We start from the raw sequence: 19,519 nt of genomic DNA on the forward strand, positions 1-19,519 counted from the left end.
TTAAAGTTCTTACTAGGAACTAAACTTGTACTTTTTGAAATTATTTGTAATCTGATATTATTGAGGAAATATTGAATGTATATGTTTGATGTTCCTTAAATCATATTTTGTATAGAAGAAGAGTAGTCACTCTTCCATGATACCAATTTTTGTAAGCTTAAAATGAAATCCTATCAGACAGAGTATGGGGACTGTCCATACAATGATAGGTACAGGGAGATACTATCCTCTGTGGTGTATTTTGGAGATATGAATAAAATAGCCCTCGAGGAGAGGGTGGATTGATATATTGAATTTGGTTGAACTAATTGGAGCCCATGCATGCTCCATAATCCTAATTTGATAGTATAAAAAAATACTCCATTTATTATCATCAGTGTAGAGTTAAACTCAATGATTTGACAGATGCAGCTAGTTAAATTGACTTAAAAATGAAGTGCAACACGTTAATATAGGAAAAGGCAACACATGCACGACGTAGCAAATATTTCTATTAAGGATACAGCACATGTCCATTTGATTATGATTTAGCCTTCACTAATTGATTACTAATTTCTGGTTAGTTAACCACTATATATTGCCTAGGAATTCCCAAATACTTCCTACTACAAGACAAGTTCTTCATTAACAACCCTTTGCTGTCACTACACATAAATAGAACAAGCTAGGTTTCTTATATTTTAAAATAATAATTAGGATGAAGTTCTAAACAAATATCCCATTATCATGACCTTATTAATCCACTAAAAGAAATTATGATTGCTGAATTAGCCCATGCATTTTTGAAAATAAAAATATCCTTGACAAATCTAGAATAAACGAGTACATTTGATGTGAGCCATTGTCTCTCAACAATTAATAAAATGGTCCCAAAGTATTAGTTGGCTATTACTATCAAACTTTGTTATGTCTTCACACAAATAAACAGAAACTATCTGAAACTTGGAGATTTTGAATTCATTGAACCTAATTCTTTGGACCACTTATTCACTTTTTTCCATCTTGATTTTGAAATTGAAAGGTCCATTCTCATGAAATAAATTACTAGTGGTCTGTGGCCAGGTTTCTTTTACCCCAAAAGAGAAGGTAACAAATTTTCTTACAACTACAAGAAAAGATTGTTTTAGGAAACAATATAGCAAAATTTTTCTTAGACACTCAATAGAGTATTTTTTTATAAAAGAATGAAGCAAAAGAAGAATTATTAGGTTACCATTTTCTTGCAAGAAGAGATCCAAGATCGAGCCTTACACTCAGCTTCCACATTTATAAGGGAGAAGAAAATTTTGCTGTATTCTTTACTTTATTGCTAACCCCACAACTCTTCTTGTTTGCCTATTCATTACTCATAACATAATTCTCCTTCATATCCACCATAGCATTAGCTCTTCCGTTTACTTGAAAAAAAAAATGGGGAGAGGGAGAGTGGAACTAAAGAGAATAGAGAACAAAATCAACCGACAAGTGACATTCTCTAAGAGAAGGAATGGTTTGTTGAAGAAAGCTTATGAACTTTCAGTGCTTTGTGATGCTGAAGTTGCTCTCATCATCTTCTCTAGTCGTGGAAAGCTTTATGAGTTTGGTAGTGCAGGGTATATATACTAAGCTTTTATTTTTATTTTATATATATATAAATGTGTGCCAAGTTTACTTTGTTTGGCTCTTAATGGCTAATTCTTGACATGGGGTTCTTCTAAATCACAAAAAGTTTACAACTTTATGTTTGTTTTCATATGGGGTTCATCACATATATATAAAGAAAGATAAACACACACACACAGAGCCTAATTACTCTTGACCTTTTTTTTTTTTTTTTTTGTGTGTGGAGAAACTACACTTGCTAAATTGGTATGGTCTTTTGTAGTGCTTTACACAAGCACCAACTTTATTTTATCTATTGTCTGTTAAGTGGAGTTTTCAGATTTGGATCTCTCTTGAGTTATCTTTCTTCTCTCAGTTATTTGTTTGATCAAAATGTGATGAATGATGATCTATATGAGAAGGGGGTTTTACCAATGGGGAATTGACACGTTTCAATTGTTTGAGTAGAGAGCTTCCCGATTCCCAAATACAAAATTAAAAGATCAGAGTAAGGACTGCAGTGTATGCTCTCACTCAGTCACAGAAACTTCTTTCAACCCTTTTAGAACAACTGTGCAAAGATCTAGGGTTTCTCTCCATTTTGTTCCTAGTATTCCCTTTCTTCTTTTTCTTTAATTTAATTAATGCTTTTGCAGTTTTTTGGAGCACTTATTAGTCCAATGGTTATAAACTTTGTCTTCTTACCTTTGCATCTACTAATCCATTGTGTAAAAGAAAGCATTGTGCACTGCACATCAAAAAGAGTAGCATGCCTGTGAGAATAAGGGAATTTGTTCATATTTGTGATTTTGCATTTATCAGTTTTGCAGGTAGAATGATCTGGTGCTACTTTCTATGTAAGAAAAGGAGTTCTCTTTTTCAACTCACAATCCCCAAGAACTTATCAAGATTTTTTTTTCCTTTCCTATTTGGTGAAACTAATTAGTATTAGATTCTTGAGCTTTTCCATATATTAGCAACTTTGCTTCCAGCTCATGCTCTTTGAGCAAGTGATGAAACTGAGTACTTTTATTCCCATCCATAGACATAAAGTTCTTACTACAGGTCCTTTTTTTCATCCTTTTGTTTATGTTTCCTTCACTCTTCTTTTCTATTTGCAGGTTTTCTTTGCAAATGTTATGTATGTACATATGTTCTTTTCATTTTTTTCAATTTTTTGACATCATTTTATTAAATAAAGGTTTCTTGTTTGTTTTTGACATCTTTGATAATATCTCTGACTTTCTAATTACTCACCCAAGAGTTTCATCAATATCTTGGGGCAATATCATCGTTTTGAAGAGCACACCTCTTTTGCATAATTTCTTTTGTAATCTTTCAAAAAAATTACAAGAAAAAATGTAGTGGCCAACTGCAAAGTACTTGCAATCTCATATTTGTACTCCCATGTAGTACTTTTGTTTAGAATTAGGGTTTTATATGGAGAAATGTGATAATTGTTTTTGAACACAAAAATAAAACCTGATTGGCGGTTTAAACCCTTGAATTAAATGTCTAAATGGTTTTGCTTATGTTTCTAATTATGCTTAAGGAATTGCCACAAAATGAATTTCATTTTCTACTTTCCAAATATGGAAGGTTGGAAGAAGGAAAAAGACAACCTCCTGCTGTACTTATGGCCAATAAAATAAAATGGAGTAAATGAATAGAAATAACAAGACTTTTGCTATTTTAACCCTTTGGCATGTCAACATGTTTCCTTCACTCCTTCCCCTTCTCTCCCAATTCCTTATGTACTCTTCCAGCTTTTGCCTTTACTGTTTTTTTCTTCTGTTGTATCATGTATGCCCCCTTTTTCATATTATATATTCAATAGTTTTCTTTTCTTCTAATTTCTTGTGTTTTTATTCTTTCAGTATTCATCTAATTATCTTTTATCTCTCCTTAAATGTCTCACTTAATTAATTGAAACATTAAGAATAGAATTGGAAAGAAAAGTCAATAAATTAATGACTTCTTGTTTTAATAAAACATCAAATATTTTGGAACAAATTTAGTTTGCCAAAATGACTAATATTTGGGATAAGATGTTCTAGTTTACTTTGTATCTGCCAAATTTAGTAGCTGCTGATCAGATTGTAACTTTGTATCAATGTGTTAGCTGGTACTTTCTTGGAGTTTGTCAAGTCTTATATATAGTTTTTTGTGAAACTTAAATATCTTTTTATAAATTCCAATATGTCTGTTTAGATTTTGATAATTGTGTTTCTTCTGTTGGCAGTATCACTAAAACCCTTGAAAGGTATGAACGCTGTTGCCTTAATCCTCAAGATAACTATGGCGAAAAAGAAACACAGGTTTGAAGCTTCATGTTCTATGTTAAACATTCAATTGGCTTATTATGGTTCTTCCTAAGCATATTTTTTTTTTGTTTCAAACATAGAGCTGGTACCAGGAGGTGTCAAAATTAAAGGCCAAGTTTGAAGCCCTTCAAAGAACTCAAAGGTTATTTCAATTCAGACAAATCTTAGCACTTCTCTTTTTCTTTTATTACACATAAATGTACCACCCTCGAGGTTTAGTGAAGATTTATTGGGGGGGGGGGAGGAAACACGACAAAAATATGCAGAAAAGAAGAGTGAAAATACTTCAAGTTTTCTGATATGTTATTGCTAATGCATGAAGGCACTTGCTTGGTGAAGATCTTGGGCCACTGAGTGTGAAGGAGTTGCAAAATCTTGAAAAACAACTTGAAGGTGCACTTGCACTAGCTAGGCAAAGAAAGGTATATTAATTTTTTTTCAACAATTAATCTTGTGTGTTTTATTTTTCCTTTCTCTTCCTCTTTGTCGCTTCATTTCGTTCTTAGCTACCAGAGCTTATCAATATTTCTACGATAATAAGTGCCTGTATGAATTTTTTTTTATGTGTCTCACACAACTGACATTAGTTCTATGAGACTTTTTTTTGTCTCACGAAAAAAAGGACCTAAATCTTACACTTTTTGATCCACAAATTTTGAATCCACTTTTTTCGTGAGATACTAAAAAGTGCATAGACAACTAATGTCAGTGGTGTGAATCACAGAATAAAAAGTTTCTATTCCATAGGTAGAAATATTTACTTTGGTACTAAGCATTGGTTTCTGCATTGTGTAGACACAAGTAATGATGGAACAGATGGAGGAGCTCCGTAGAAAGGTATGATAAAATATGCAGAAAGAAAAATATTACTTCCTCCGTTTCAATTTAAGTGTCTTAGATTGATTGAGCACAAAATTTAACAAATAAAAAGAGATTTTTGAATCTCGTGATCCTAAATTCAAAATGTGTATAATGTATTAAAATATCTTGAATCTAAACTTGTCATACAAAATGTTTAATTATCAACTTACTAAATATAGAAAGATCACACTGTTCGGGACATACCAAAAAAAAAAGCAAGACACTTAAATGGGATGGAAGAAGTAGTTTACTTTTGAGGTTCTGATCAGTACAAATTAATTAGAATGTATATATATATGATATTAATTCCTAATTATCACAATTATAAATTTGTTATAAAAGGTGAATGGATGCAAAAGATTGGTGATTAGCTCTGTCACGACCCAGCTAGGGACCGTGACGGGTACCCGGGGCTAGCCACCGAGCACCACTCGCTCTAATACCCATCTTACTCATTTAGTGCTCTTTTACCAATTTTATACACGAATTGTAGGAAAATCATATTTTATATAGAAACATAAATACTTATATACATTTGCCTCTCGGCCATCAAAATAATATATACATAATAATAACATCTTGTGAGACCATCTGACCCATACTGCGTATCTACGAGCCTCTACTGACATACTAAACATATAGACGGAACAAGACTCCGTCGTGCCCAAAATATGCATATATACCAAAAGAAGAATCATAAGCACCTCCGGACAATGGAGTGCTCTCAATCAGCTGACAGCTACTAAGGGTCTGGACCAAACTCACCTCCCTGTCTACCTGTGGGCATGAACACAGCGTCCAAAGAAAACGGACGTCAGTACGAACATTGTACTGAGTATGAGAGGCATAAACAATGAAGAAAGACAGTGATAATATAATGTGAACATCAATATGAAACATCTGAATCTGAATGACAATCATAAAAGAAGTAATGCATGCTGTCTTACTCATACTCATCATAATCTCATAAATGCATAATATGCAAGCTGCCCGTCCATATCGGAACGGTGTGATAATCAATAACATTAGCCCGCGTCCAGGCCTCCCGCGTCCGGGGTACCATCTCATGCCGCCCACTAGTGGTGTCTGCCCATGCCAAAAGGTCATGGTGTATCCGTATAGCTGCCCGCCTTGGCGGTGACTGCCCGGCCAACTAGGCGCGGTGTAATATGATCATGACATGCTCATCAAAAATACTTATAATAATATGCTTATCATAATATGCTTATCATGGTACATGCATAAGACTCAAGATCAACTATACTCTATCGGGGTGGCGTAAGATCGTGATCCCCCGATTTCATTATGGAGCAATTATTGACATTCTGCCTCACCTTGAAGGAATTAGTACATAAGGTGAGTGTAAGCAATAAATAACATCATTATCAATATGGCATCATCATATCATATATCTTATCTTATATAGGCATTTATGGACTTAGGCTTCTAGCTTTCCGGAAAATAGGAACTCATGAAGAGGAAAAGAACTTATGCTATAGGATTCATGCCATTAGAAAGAAAGGACTAGCCTCACATACCTTTGTCGTTTAGCTATGTTATCATTCATTTGCCCTCCCCCAATGTCACGTCGTTACCTTCACGGGAGAATTTGTATTAACATTAGTTAATCGACAATAAGAACGCGTCGTTATTTCTAGAGAAAATTGGGCAGCATTTCCTTTATATATATTGCCTAGCCCGAACTTCCAATTAATCTCCGATTAGCACAGCAATACCAACAACAATAATAGCAACCTAGCAACCTCTCTTAATTCTTTTTCCCACTCACATCATTGACATCTAAGATTATACAATAGGCAAACCATTATACGCTTCGCATATGACACCTTATGCACTTGTTTTTCTTCCAAATTTACGAGCCACATTAATAGTAACAAAACAACAATATCAACTATCCGATTTCCGTCATTAATTCCGTAGTTCTCATCTCACAATTTAACTATGCCTTCGATGAATTTAAATATACCTAGGAGAAGAGAATTATTACCTCAATAGGTGGAGGAAAACCTTAATTTTCACTCTTGCATACTTGAAATTCTTGTCGAAATAGCGTCTCCAAAACAAATGCTTGGCCTAGAGCAATTGGACTTCAAAACTAAGAACAGTTTTATTATAATGGATCCTCCAAATTGGAAATGTTTGCTGCTACGTTTTCTTTGGCCCTTTCCAACTTATTTATCCAAAAGGAATGATACAACCATGTAATTATTTCTTCCACCATTCTTATAAACATTATCATTCTCTTGTGGGACCCATAGGGTCTTATTGTCCCATTTGTCTAAGTATACAAGAATGGTACACGTACCAAGCACTTGGACCAAACCAATTGGTCTTCTATCCACTAACATTGATAAATCATATTTAATCAATCCCCAACCTCCATTAATATTTTTTTACCTCAATTTATAATAAATCGTGCATTAATTAAAATCGAGTATTAAAAGCACTTTATTTCATATCTCTCGTCTTTAACTTATGTCGATTAGCTTACGAATAATTTGACGTACAAAAATACGAAATATAACAGTGTCCTTTCCAAAATAGAAATATATAAGATTGGACGTATATATTTTTGTTGCTGCCTCAAAGTAGAAACTCACGTACAACCTCTCCAAAATGGAAATATATTTTTGTACTTGCATAATTTTGTTGGTGCCCCAATCCTTAGTCGTACAAGACATATCATCTCTAATTCATATAGCAATCAAGTCTTTCTTAGTGGAATGCGGGTCCTACAATAAATGATGACCTTGCAGATAAATTCCAAGAGGTTTCCACCTAACCATCTTATACTTAGCATAGTCATTTGCTAGTTATTTCCCTTTATTACACGTGCATACCTCCAATTGACACCTATTCATGTAATGATAATTAATACCATTATTAATTCCTTGCTTTCCCACTTTATCCCATCATTTAATCGATTGCCTATATAATTAATTTCTTGATCTCAATCTATTTAAAAAGTAATCATTTATTCATTTTTTTATATACTTCATATACCCACTATCTTGACCATGTAATATAACACTAGTCCACAGCCTCGTTTGCCATACATAAAATATAATTTCCAATCACCGTCATTACACTTGTTAAGGCCCAAATTATTTTTGGACTTCATTTCTCACATATACCAAATTCTTGTTTTTCATGTTTAAATATAACCAAATTCTCCGGATTCAGATAAGTTTCCTCATGTTGGACGGTTCACTTTCCTAGTCCAAAATACAGAATATCATAGCTTGGACCGTATTTCACTCAAATAAATTTTAAACCTCGACGAAACTTATTTTCTTCTATTTGTTTAACTTTTGATATTTATAACACATCTGCACCATTAATCTAATCACCTATAACCTTGGGGGATAACCTCGTGTCCATTACTAATATCATTTAACTCGTACACTTTCCAACGCATGGAAACACGGGATGTAACATCCTTCCCCCTTTAGAACATTCGTCCTCGAATGTTAAACTAGTCCTGCGCTCCCAATACTTCCTTAAAACTTAAGTACCATCGTCCCTACAATACCCTTTAAGTCCCATCGGTAGTACTTTTAAAAAGGTATTTTATAAAGATTACGGGTGATGGATCAATACTGTCCTCAAGGATATATATAAACATTATTAATACCACAAAACATACTTTATCGATTACCGTCGCTACATAGCATAAAACCTCTCAATTCATACTTGCTTAATATTACAAATATTCATTTCAAAGGTGCAGATGTACCTGTGATGGCATCGGGGTATGACTCTGGATTCTGTCGTTCCGCTAGAGCATATATACGGGGCTGAGTGGCACCTGAAGTAGATGCTCCCCCCTGCCTCTACCTCGGCCTGCTGGAATCGAGGGAGTCTGGCCTCCTGGGCGCACCGAAGAAGAACCGGCCGCTGATCCTGTGGGCTGAGTCCCAACTCCACCACTCATCGATGGGCAATCTCTCATCATGTGCCCAACTTGGCCACAGGCGTAACAAGCATCTGATCCCTGGAGACACCGTCCGGAATGTAGTCTACCGCACTGACTGCACCGCGGTGCTGAGGGTCTTTTCTGGCTATAATCTCCCCTATACCGAGAGCCCGACTCTATAAAACTATGATCTGATCTGGGATGACTAGAGAAATCGTACCCCTGGCTTGCAACTCGTGGAGGTACACTAGTCACCAATTGACCTGAGTGACTAGAATAGTTTTGCCTTGATCCCCCTTTATATTCACTGCTTGCTCCCATCGATCTAGCCCTCTTGTTTTGCCTTCGATCAATATCCCGGTCACCCTTTTGCGGAGGTTGTTGTCCTTCTAGATTCTGAGCATGAGCTTGTATACGGGCAATGTCCATCCCTGCTTGCAAAGAGGCTGTCAGACAGTCTTTGAATAAGTGTGGACCCAAACCACTCATAAATCTATACACACGATCCCCTATGTCGGCCACCATAGTCGGGGCATACCGGGCTAAGGAATTAAATTGCAAGCTATACTCTTGAGCACTCATATTTCCTTGCCTCAAATTTAGAAATCTATCCGCTCTAGCTCGGCGGACCTCGGGTGGCAGATAGTGACGGATAAAGGCATCCACAAATTCCTGCCAAACCGGAGGGGGTGCATTCTCTCCCCTTGATGCCATCCAATTGTTGTACCATAATACCGCCACATTGCGGAGTCTATAAGAGGCCAACTCCACAGACTCGGTCTCGGAGGCATGAATAACTTTCAATGTCCTTAACGTCTCATCAATAAAACCTTGCGGGTCTTCATCTGGCTTTGACCCAAAAAACTCCGAAGGCTTCAGACTCATAAAATCACGAGCTCTAGTACTAGGTGACTGATCACTTGAACTCGCATTCTGCCGCTGTGCCTGGGCGGCAACCAATTGTGTCAGTAAATGGATGGCCTCGGTCACTTGTTGACCCGAAGCAACCGATGGAGGGACTGGATGCACTGGAGCTGGAGTGGAGACCTCTTCATGCTCTTCTGCTACTGGAGGAATTGAGGTAGCATGCGAGGGAGTGACACTCTGAGACTTACTATGTCCTAGTTCAACCGGGGGCTCTCGGCTGGTGCCTTCTCCTGTAGCGCCTAGTATTGTGCTGACTTTCTTCTTCTTTCTCAAAGGCATTGCTGAAAATTAAACAGAAAAGATTAGATAGTTGCATCCTTAACTTGGCTCTATCGCACGATCTCTTAAGATGAAAGACGGTCATTTTTCCTAAATGCCCTGTAGCCTCTTGTTTATTAGCGTGGCGCGCTACACACCATAAACAAGACTCTACTAGACACGGCTCATAAACACTTCCTAGGACTGAACTGCTCTGATACCACTTCTGTCACGACCCAGCTAGGGACCGTGACGGGTACCCGGGGCTAGCCACCGAGCACCACTCGCTCTAATACCCATCTTACTCATTTAGTGCTCTTTTACCAATTTTATACACGAATTGTAGGAAAATCATATTTTATATAGAAACATAAATACTTATATACAATTGCCTCTCGGCCATCAAAATAATATATACATAATAATAACATCTTGTGAGACCATCTGACCCATACTGCGTATCTACGAGCCTCTACTGACATACTAAACATATAGACGGAACAAGACTCCGTCGTGCCCAAAATATGCATATATACCAAAAGAAGAATCATAAGCACCTCCGGACAATGGAGTGCTCTCAATCAGCTGACAGCTACTAAGGGTCTGGACCAAACTCACCTCCCTGTCTACCTGTGGGCATGAACACAGCGTCCAAAGAAAACGGACGTCAGTACGAACATTGTACTGAGTATGAGAGGCATAAACAATGAAGAAAGACAGTGATAATATAATGTGAACATCAATATGAAACATCTGAATCTGAATGACAATCATAAAAGAAGTAATGCATGCTGTCTTACTCATACTCATCATAATCTCATAAATGCATAATATGCAAGCTGCCCGTCCATATCGGAACGGTGTGATAATCAATAACATTAGCCCGCGTCCAGGCCTCCCGCGTCCTGGGTACCATCTCATGCCGCCCACTAGTGGTGTCTGCCCATGCCAAAAGGTCATGGTGTATCCGTATAGCTGCCCGCCTTGGCGGTGACTGCCCGGCCAACTAGGCGCGGTGTAATATGATCATGACATGCTCATCAAAAATACTTATAATAATATGCTTATCATAATATGCTTATCATGGTACATGCATAAGACTCAAGATCAACTATACTCTATCGGGGTGGCGTAAGATCGTGATCCCCCGATTTCATTATGGAGCAATTATTGACATTCTGCCTCACCTTGAAGGAATTAGTACATAAGGTGAGTGTAAGCAATAAATAACATCATTATCAATATGGCATCATCATATCATATATCTTATCTTATATAGGCATTTATGGACTTAGGCTTCTAGCTTTCCGGAAAATAGGAACTCATGAAGAGGAAAAGAACTTATGCTATAGGATTCATGCCATTAGAAAGAAAGGACTAGCCTCACATACCTTTGTCATTTAGCTATGTTATCATTCATTTGCCCTCCCCCAATGTCACGTCGTTACCTTCACGGGAGAATTTGTATTAACATTAGTTAATCGACTATAAGAACGCGTCGTTATTTCTAGAGAAAATTGGGCAGCATTTCCTTTATATATATTGCCTAGCCCGAACTTCCAATTAATCTCCGATTAGCACAGCAATACCAACAACAATAATAGCAACCTAGCAACCTCTCTTAATTCTTTTTCCCACTCACATCATTGACATCTAAGATTATACAATAGGCAGACCATTATACGCTTTGCATATGACACCTTATGCACTTGTTTTTCTTCCAAATTTACGAGCCACATTAATAGTAACAAAACAACAATATCAACTATCCGATTTCCGTCATTAATTCCGTAGTTCTCATCTCACAATTTAACTATGCCTTCGATGAATTTAAATATACCTAGGAGAAGAGAATTATTACCTCAATAGGTGGAGGAAAACCTTAATTTTCACTCTTGCATACTTGAAATTCTTGTCGAAATAGCGTCTCCAAAACAAATGCTTGGCCTAGAGCAATTGGACTTCAAAACTAAGAACAGTTTTATTATAATGGATCCTCCAAATTGGAAATGTTTGCTGCTACGTTTTCTTTGGCCCTTTCCAACTTATTTATCCAAAAGGAATGATACAACCATGTAATTATTTCTTCCACCATTCTTATAAACATTATCATTCTCTTGTGGGACCCATAGGGTCTTATTGTCCCATTTGTCTAAGTATACAAGAATGGTACACGTACCAAGCACTTGGACCAAACCAATTGGTCTTCTATCCACTAACATTGATAAATCATATTTAATCAATCCCCAACCTCCATTAATATTTTTTTACCTCAATTTATAATAAATCGTGCATTAATTAAAATCGAGTATTAAAAGCACTTTATTTCATATCTCTCGTCTTTAACTTATGTCGATTAGCTTACGAATAATTCGACGTACAAAAATACGAAATATAACAGTGTCCTTTCCAAAATAGAAATATATAAGATTGGACGTATATATTTTTGTTGTTGCCTCAAAGTAGAAACTCACGTACAACCTCTCCAAAATGGAAATATATTTTTGTACTTGCATAATTTTGTTGGTGCCCCAATCCTTAGTCGTACAAGACATATCATCTCTAATTCATATAGCAATCAAGTCTTTCTTAGTGGAATGCGGGTCCTACAATAAATGATGACCTTGCAGATAAATTCCAAGAGGTTTCCACCTAACCATCTTATACTTAGCATAGTCATTTGCTAGTTATTTCCCTTTATTACACGTGCATACCTCCAATTGACACCTATTCATGTAATGATAATTAATACCATTATTAATTCCTTGCTTTCCCACTTTATCCCATCATTTAATCGATTGCCTATATAATTAATTTCTTGATCTCAATCTATTTAAAAAGTAATCATTTATTCATTTTTTTATATACTTCATATATCTACTATCATGACCATGTAATATAACACTAGTCCACAGCCTCGTTTGCCATACATAAAATATAATTTCCAATCACCGTCATTACACTTGTTAAGGCCCAAATTATTTTTGGACTTCATTTCTCACATATACCAAATTCTTGTTTTTCATGTTTAAATATAACCAAATTCTCCGGATTCAGATAAATTTCCTCATGTTGGACGGTTCACTTTCCTAGTCCAAAATACAGAATATCATAGCTTGGACCGTATTTCACTCAAATAAATTTTAAACCTCGACGAAACTTATTTTCTTCTATTTGTTTAACTTTTGATATTTATAACACATCTGCACCATTAATCTAATCACCTATAACCTTGGGGGATAACCTCGTGTCCATTACTAATATCATTTAACTCGTACACTTTCCAACGCATGGAAACACGGGATGTAACAAGCTCCCGTTTGGAGATAGATTCTTTTACTTTCTTTCAAAAAGGAAAATTTGAAAGTATTATTTGTTCATGGAATTTGATAAGTTTTTGAAAAAAAATTTGAAGAAAAATTTTCAAGTTCCAAAAACTAATTTGGGCGCCAATTTTTGGGTGAACTTTTTTCTTTCACTCACAGAACGTCAACTTTTTTTCAAGTAAAATGCATACTCAAACACAACTTCAACTTCCAAAAATATTTCAACACACTTTCGAAAACTCTTTTTTTTTTTTTTTTTTCAAATTTCAATCAAATAGCTAAGAGTTGCAAGGGATTTGAAGGCCCTAGAATCTTAAGAAAATATGTTGTAAAGAGCAGTACACTTCAGTAGGAGTGTACAATTTTGTACCCCTTATAAAGGACTTACTGAGCCTTTTGCCGTCTTTTTGTGTCATGCATGCTGAGTGATAAGTCCCAACTACATTGTGACAACAGCCTTTCATTTAGTTGGGGGGACATATTTTCAGGTCGATAGTCTTTGATCCGAGATTTCTGTTAATAAAAAATAGTTAAATTTGTGAAATGGTTGTCCGTTACTTGCCTAGTTTCTTCCACCTATTCTTATAGGAAACTAGTCAGTCGGGATATCACCTAAATAACTCGTTCATAGAGTCAAATAGGTCGGGCAGGAAAAGTCGGAGGTAGGTACAATGAATATCATACATCAGGGGCGGATTTAGCTAATTATATGGGGGTTCCCGGGAACCCCCATGTATTTGTGCGGATCCTGTATTGACAAATTCAACAAATATATAAAAAATACTATAAATAAAGTGTGTTGTTAGTCCAGTGACAACAAAGAACTCTTAAAGCTTTGCTTCTTTTGGTCAAGGGTTCGAATTCCTTGATCACCTGTAGGTCTTTGCTTTGTTTCTTTATTTTTTTAAGTTTGAAATGGGTTGGAACCCACAAGTATTAAATCCTGAATCCGCCTCTATCATACATCTTGGTAATTTGTTCTATTGATATTTGGACATATATTTAATCTTTCTCATGTTCAATGCTAACTTCTGAATTCCGAATAAGCACTACAAAAATATGGGTAATTTGTGGAGGTTAAAAGTTACAATTCGCGGAGGTTTTAGTCTCCACTAGTTGCTCGAAGAGGCTAAAACCTCCGCGAATTGCAACTTTCAACCTCCGCAAATTATCCATTTTTTTGTAGTGAAGCAAGGGGCGAGGAACCACAATTGGTGTTAAACTAAAACAAGAACTACACTATAATTATCTAGTTCGACTTGATAATAATGGGTTATTTTGGCAGGAGCGCCATCTTGGTGATGTGAACAAGCAACTGAAGATTAAGGTTTCTCAAGAACTATCATCGGTACTTATTCAAACCTGAAAAAATTCTGTTATGTAAGTGCACCTATATATATATATATATAGAGAGAGAGGGTTACATATTCAAGAATTTGTTTTTCTATGTTGGCAGCAATTTGAGGGTGAAGGACAAGGACTGAGAGTTCTTCCATTTCCATGGGGTTGTAATGCATCAGCAGAAGCAGGAAGCAGCACCTTTCATGTCCACCATTCTCAATCAAATCACATGGACTGTGATCAACCTGATCCAGTACTTCAAATAGGGTATATCTACTTGATCTCCTTCTTCGCAGAAAAATTATAATGTGCATAGTTAATTTGTTTTATGTATATCGCTAACGTTATGAAAGCTTCCAGTGTGGTGGTAAAAGGGGTTAAAAGAAAATGTTTCCAGTCATGATTTCAAGTTTTCAACTCTTAACGGTGACATTTTAACAATTTTTTGGATCCCTTGTCACTGATCGTGCCTTCGCCCCTGGGTGGTAGCTGTTGACATATAATCAAGGTCAGAGCTAGAAGGGCGGAAGGGAGTTTATCTGAACCCTTTCACCGGAAATCACACTGGATATACAAAGTCAATTGTTTTTAATGTTAATATTGTAAACTCCTTGGTGAAAATTGTCTATGCCAATGGCCCAATGCATTAACGCCGATTCAATGCTTTGTATCATCTTCAGGATCTTGTCAATTTGAAGGGAATTATTTTAATGAAGAATGTGTTGTTTCCCAACAGGTATCATCACTATATGGCTGAAGATGGAGCCTCAGGGTCAAGAAGCATGGCTGTTGAGAGCAACATCATCCATGGCTGGGGCCTTTGATTTCTAATTCTATTTAATTCCGGATATAGGACAAGTTTTTGTTTAAGTTTTTCGAGACTAAAAACTCAATGACATCTTTATGATTTGAAGTGTTTGTTATATAATGTATAATTTTGAGTAAGTGTTATGTACACTCCTGTTTAACTTATGTGCTTTTCCATTTTCTCACCAAATTAATTGGTTTATTGAACAAAGAAAAGCAAATGACCTGTAGTATCTAATGATAAAATCAAATTCAAAACGTTAAGGAATCGTTTCTTGGATGAGCTAGTGGGGTTGTGTTACAAATTTGAATTTTTAATAATGAAGGTCACTTCGACAATTTAGAAATATCATAATAATATTATTATCCATAAAATAAATACAAAAAATGATACTTGTAGTGACAAATTAAAATAAGAGTGGTAAACTTAATATCACAAATCACAAGTAATATTTATTTTATCACAAATCACAAGACATGATCTACCATTATTTTATTTTTGGGTGAAAATCATTTTCACCCCCAACTTTGCTTTTAAAAATCAAACTCCCCTTCAACTTTGAACAATAGTCATTCTCCCCCCTTTATCCTAATTGACTTTCTTAAATTCCTATTCTAGCCTTACATTATCAACTTATCTTCTTTTTTTTTTTTTTTTTTTTACTTCTTTAAAATAATATTTTTTTAAATCTCCTTAATCTTTGTAACAAATTTTCTTTAAGAAATTAAATATTATTTCGAGATAGAAAAAAAAAGTGAGAAATACCAGTTAAGTATATAATTTAACATCATTCTGTAATGAAATAAATGAGAAGAATAAGTTTTTTTTATTAATCATAATCAAAATTCTGATATCTATTTATACAAGTATAAATAACAGGCAATAATAACTTTATAAATATATTTCAATGCAGGTAATACAAAATAATTAATAAAAATAGAGGTATATTCTATAACAAATTCCTAAAAGATTATATGTTTATATTATAAATGAATTTTAAATTATAATTTAAATATTCCATTAATGACAACCAAAACTCGTTTATATATTGACAACAGAGAATAAGAGAGAAGTGAAACTTAAGTATACATATATATATATATATATATATATATGTATGTATGTAAAAATAATAGGTAATATGCGCGGGCGCATGCATGTACATACATAATATATACTTAATCCATGTAATATTAAAATATCAAGCATAAAAAGTAACATTAGTGTTATATCCCGTATTTTCGTACGATGAATTATTCATAAGCTGAGGTGGGGTCCACATGTCGAGATTTTTTTTTAGAACATATGACAAGTTATATGAATAATATATGCGAAGTTAAACACAACCCAAGAAGGACCCTTGAGCCAAATCAAAGTGAAAGCCCTCCAAAATAATATTTTTTAAGATACGTTTTCGGGTGATTTGATTTCGGGAGGTCATAACCTTATCGTCCTTTGGGAATTTGGGAAAACTCCCAGAATGAAAGTTGTAGATAATTGAAATAGCTTTCCAACCATAGGTCGTGGGTCTTCATGTGACATCGGGATAAGGATATATGGACATTTTAAGGCAGAAAGGTCAAGCTGGGCAATGAATTCGGCCCAACCCGATTCCAAGTCGGGTCAGCCCATTTTCTTTGCCATTTAATGAAAAAATTCGGCTTCTCTTCATTTTCAGACCTCAAAAAACCCAGAAATTTCAGAGGTAGAGAGAGAGAGGAGAGATAGAGAAAGAAACCAAATTTTGACCAGAATCTAAGCCCCGAATCGCGAAGCTCCTGAAGAGAAAAGTGTTGTACGTCGCGTTGCCTTCAATTTGAGCTAAAAATCAGCCAAGAAAGAGAGGGTGGAAGTGGTTGCTGCATAATTAAGGTAAGATTAAGGTCCATTTTTCATTGTTAACAAGTTTATTTAGAGTTTTAACGGATTAGAACGGAGAAAATAACATTATAAACTCGTTTGTTGTTTTGTTGGGATTTATGGATTAAGGGGCTGTTTTAGGTGGATTAAATGGATGGAATTAGCTGAGTTATGATGTATAATAATTGTTGACATTGTTGTTGAAGTTGTTGATAAGTTGTTGTTCTTGAATTTGGGAGAATAAAGCGTATAAAGATATTGTATACAAAGCGTATACCGGCTGTTTTGTGCCGATATTTGGGGCTGTTTTATGTAATTTTCGTGGCTGTTTTGTGACTATATTTTGGAGCTGTTTGGTATAATATTTGTGGCTGTTTTGCGATGATATTTTGGGGATTGTTTTATGGTCGTTATGGACTGTTTTGTAGGCTGGAATATCGGGGGATTGGCTGTAGTTGTTGTTGTTTTATTATGGATATACGGAAATAAAGAAGTGTATACAAGCATTGGCATCCGAATGTATATTGGGCTGTTTTGGGAGTAATTTAAGAATGGATTTAAGTCTAGTTTGATATGAAATTGTTGGTATTGTTGTTGTTGGTATTTTGATTGATGTTTGGCTAAGTTGGAATTTCGAGGATTATTAAGTTTACAGGGGAAATGCTGCCCAATTTTCTCTAGAATTTACGACGCGTCCTTATAATCTATTAACTAATGTTAATATGAATTCTCCCGTGATGGTAACGACGTGACATTGGAGGAGAGCAAGTGAACGATAACATAGCTAAACGACAAAGGTATGTGAGGCTAGTCCTTTCTTTCAAATGGCATGAATCCTATAGCATAAGTTCTTTTCCTCTTCATGAGTTCCTATTTTCCTGAAAGCTAGAAGCCTAAGTCCATAAATGTCTATATAAGATAAGAGATATGATATGATGATGCCATATTGATAATGATGCTATTTATTGCTTACACTCACCTTATGTACTAATTCCTTCAAGGTGAGGCAGAATGTCAATAATTGCTCCATAATGAAATCGGGGGATCACGACCTTACGTCACCCCGATAGAGTATAGTTGATCTTGAGTCTTATGCATGTACTATGATAAGCATATTATTACAAGTATTTTTTATGAGCATGTCATGATCATATTACACCGCGCCTAGTTGGCCGGGCAGTCACCGCCAAGGCGGGTAGCTATACGGATACACCATGACCTTTTGGCATGGGCAGACACCACTAGTGGGCAGCATGAGATGGTACCCCAGACGCGGGAGGCCTGGACGCGGGCTAATGTTATTGATTATTACACCGTTCCGATATGGACGGGCAGCTTGCATATTATGCATATATGAGATTATGATGAGTATGAGTAAGACAGCATGCATTACTTCTTTTATGATTGTCATTCAGATTCAGATGTTTCATATTGATGTTCACATTATATTATCACTGTCTTTCTTCATTGTTTATGCCTCTCATACTCAGTACAATGTTCGTACTGACGTCCGTTTTCTTTGGACGCTGTGTTCATGCCCACAGGTAGACAGGAAGGTGAGCTTGGTCCAGACCCTTAGTAGCTGTCAGCTGATCGAGAGCACTCCATTGTCCGGAGGTTCTTATGGTTCTTCTTTTGGTATATATGCATATTTTGGGCATGACGGAGTCTTGTTCCGTCTATATGTTTAGTATGTCAGTAGAGGCTCGTAGATACGCAGTGTGGGTCAGATGGTCTCGCAAGATGTTATTATTATGTATATGTTATTTTGATGGCCGAGAGGCAAATGTATATAAGTATTTATGTTTTTATATAAAATATGATTTTCCTACAATTCGTGTATAAAATTGGTAAAAAGGCATTAAATGAGTAAGATGAGTATTAGAACGAGTGGTGCTCGGTGGCTAGCCCCGGGTACCCGTCACGGCCCCTAGCTGGGTCGTGACAATTAGATTTTGTGATAAATTCATAAAAGGATTATTCTACTTATAATATGAATTCCAATAAATAAAAAAACTATACATACCTAGGTTAAAAAAATAAATTTTATATAATATAAAAGATATTACATAGATGGAGGAGTGAAATGTCAAGCGTAAAATAGACATTGGAAGGGGGGGTGGGGGGGGTGACTATTGTTCATAGTTTGGGGGTGGGGGGTGTGTTTTGATTTTTAAAGTAAAGTTGGGGGTGAAAATGATTCTCACCCTTTTATTTTATTTTTCTTTGGAGTTTGGAGTAGAACTAAAAATTAGGGCATGTTTGACCAAGCTTATAAAATATTATTTTGAAAGAA

General features: G+C 35.7%; 2 protein-coding genes across 4 annotated transcripts; one reads left to right on the forward strand and one right to left on the reverse strand.

Annotated features, from left to right (window-relative positions):
* The first annotated feature begins 1,017 nt into the window (after window positions 1-1,017).
* Window positions 1,018-15,500, forward strand: LOC132645636 (agamous-like MADS-box protein MADS3). 3 transcript variants are annotated; one of them, XM_060362730.1, is made up of 8 exons: window positions 1,018-1,592; window positions 3,824-3,899; window positions 3,986-4,047; window positions 4,228-4,327; window positions 4,701-4,742; window positions 14,500-14,562; window positions 14,671-14,822; window positions 15,292-15,500. In XM_060362730.1, the coding sequence occupies exons 1-8, from the start codon at window positions 1,411-1,413 to the stop codon at window positions 15,377-15,379; spliced, it is 765 nt and encodes a 254-aa protein (XP_060218713.1). In that variant the 5' UTR covers window positions 1,018-1,410; the 3' UTR covers window positions 15,380-15,500. The 3 variants fall into 3 exon arrangements, with proteins under 3 accessions (XP_060218713.1, XP_060218715.1, XP_060218714.1); XM_060362732.1 differs by lacking the exon at window positions 1,018-1,592 and adding an exon at window positions 3,229-3,335; XM_060362731.1 differs by lacking the exon at window positions 1,018-1,592 and adding an exon at window positions 3,272-3,384.
* On the reverse strand, window positions 5,254-11,126 carry LOC132645635 (uncharacterized). The gene is made up of 2 exons (XM_060362729.1): window positions 6,775-11,126; window positions 5,254-6,361 (listed from the first exon to the last, which is right to left on the reverse strand). The coding sequence occupies exon 1, from the start codon at window positions 9,907-9,909 to the stop codon at window positions 8,566-8,568; it is 1,344 nt and encodes a 447-aa protein (XP_060218712.1). The 5' UTR covers window positions 9,910-11,126; the 3' UTR covers window positions 5,254-6,361; window positions 6,775-8,565.
* Window positions 15,501-19,519: the final 4,019 nt, after the last annotated feature.

The sequence above is a fragment of the Lycium barbarum genome, chromosome 6 (assembly GCF_019175385.1).
Source record: "Lycium barbarum isolate Lr01 chromosome 6, ASM1917538v2, whole genome shotgun sequence".
NCBI lineage: Eukaryota > Viridiplantae > Streptophyta > Magnoliopsida > Solanales > Solanaceae > Lycium > Lycium barbarum.

Coding starts and splice junctions, on each gene's coding strand:
- LOC132645636 (XM_060362730.1), top strand. CDS start 1,411: ATGGGGAGAGGGAGAGTGGAACTAAAGAGAATAGAGAACAAAATCAAC. Junction 4,743..14,499: donor TGGAGGAGCTCCGTAGAAAG/GTATGATAAAAT, acceptor TTATTTTGGCAG/GAGCGCCATCTTGGTGATGT. Junction 14,823..15,291: donor GATCCAGTACTTCAAATAGG/GTATATCTACTT, acceptor GTTTCCCAACAG/GTATCATCACTATATGGCTG.
- LOC132645635 (XM_060362729.1), bottom strand. CDS start 9,909: ATGCCTTTGAGAAAGAAGAAGAAAGTCAGCACAATACTAGGCGCTACA.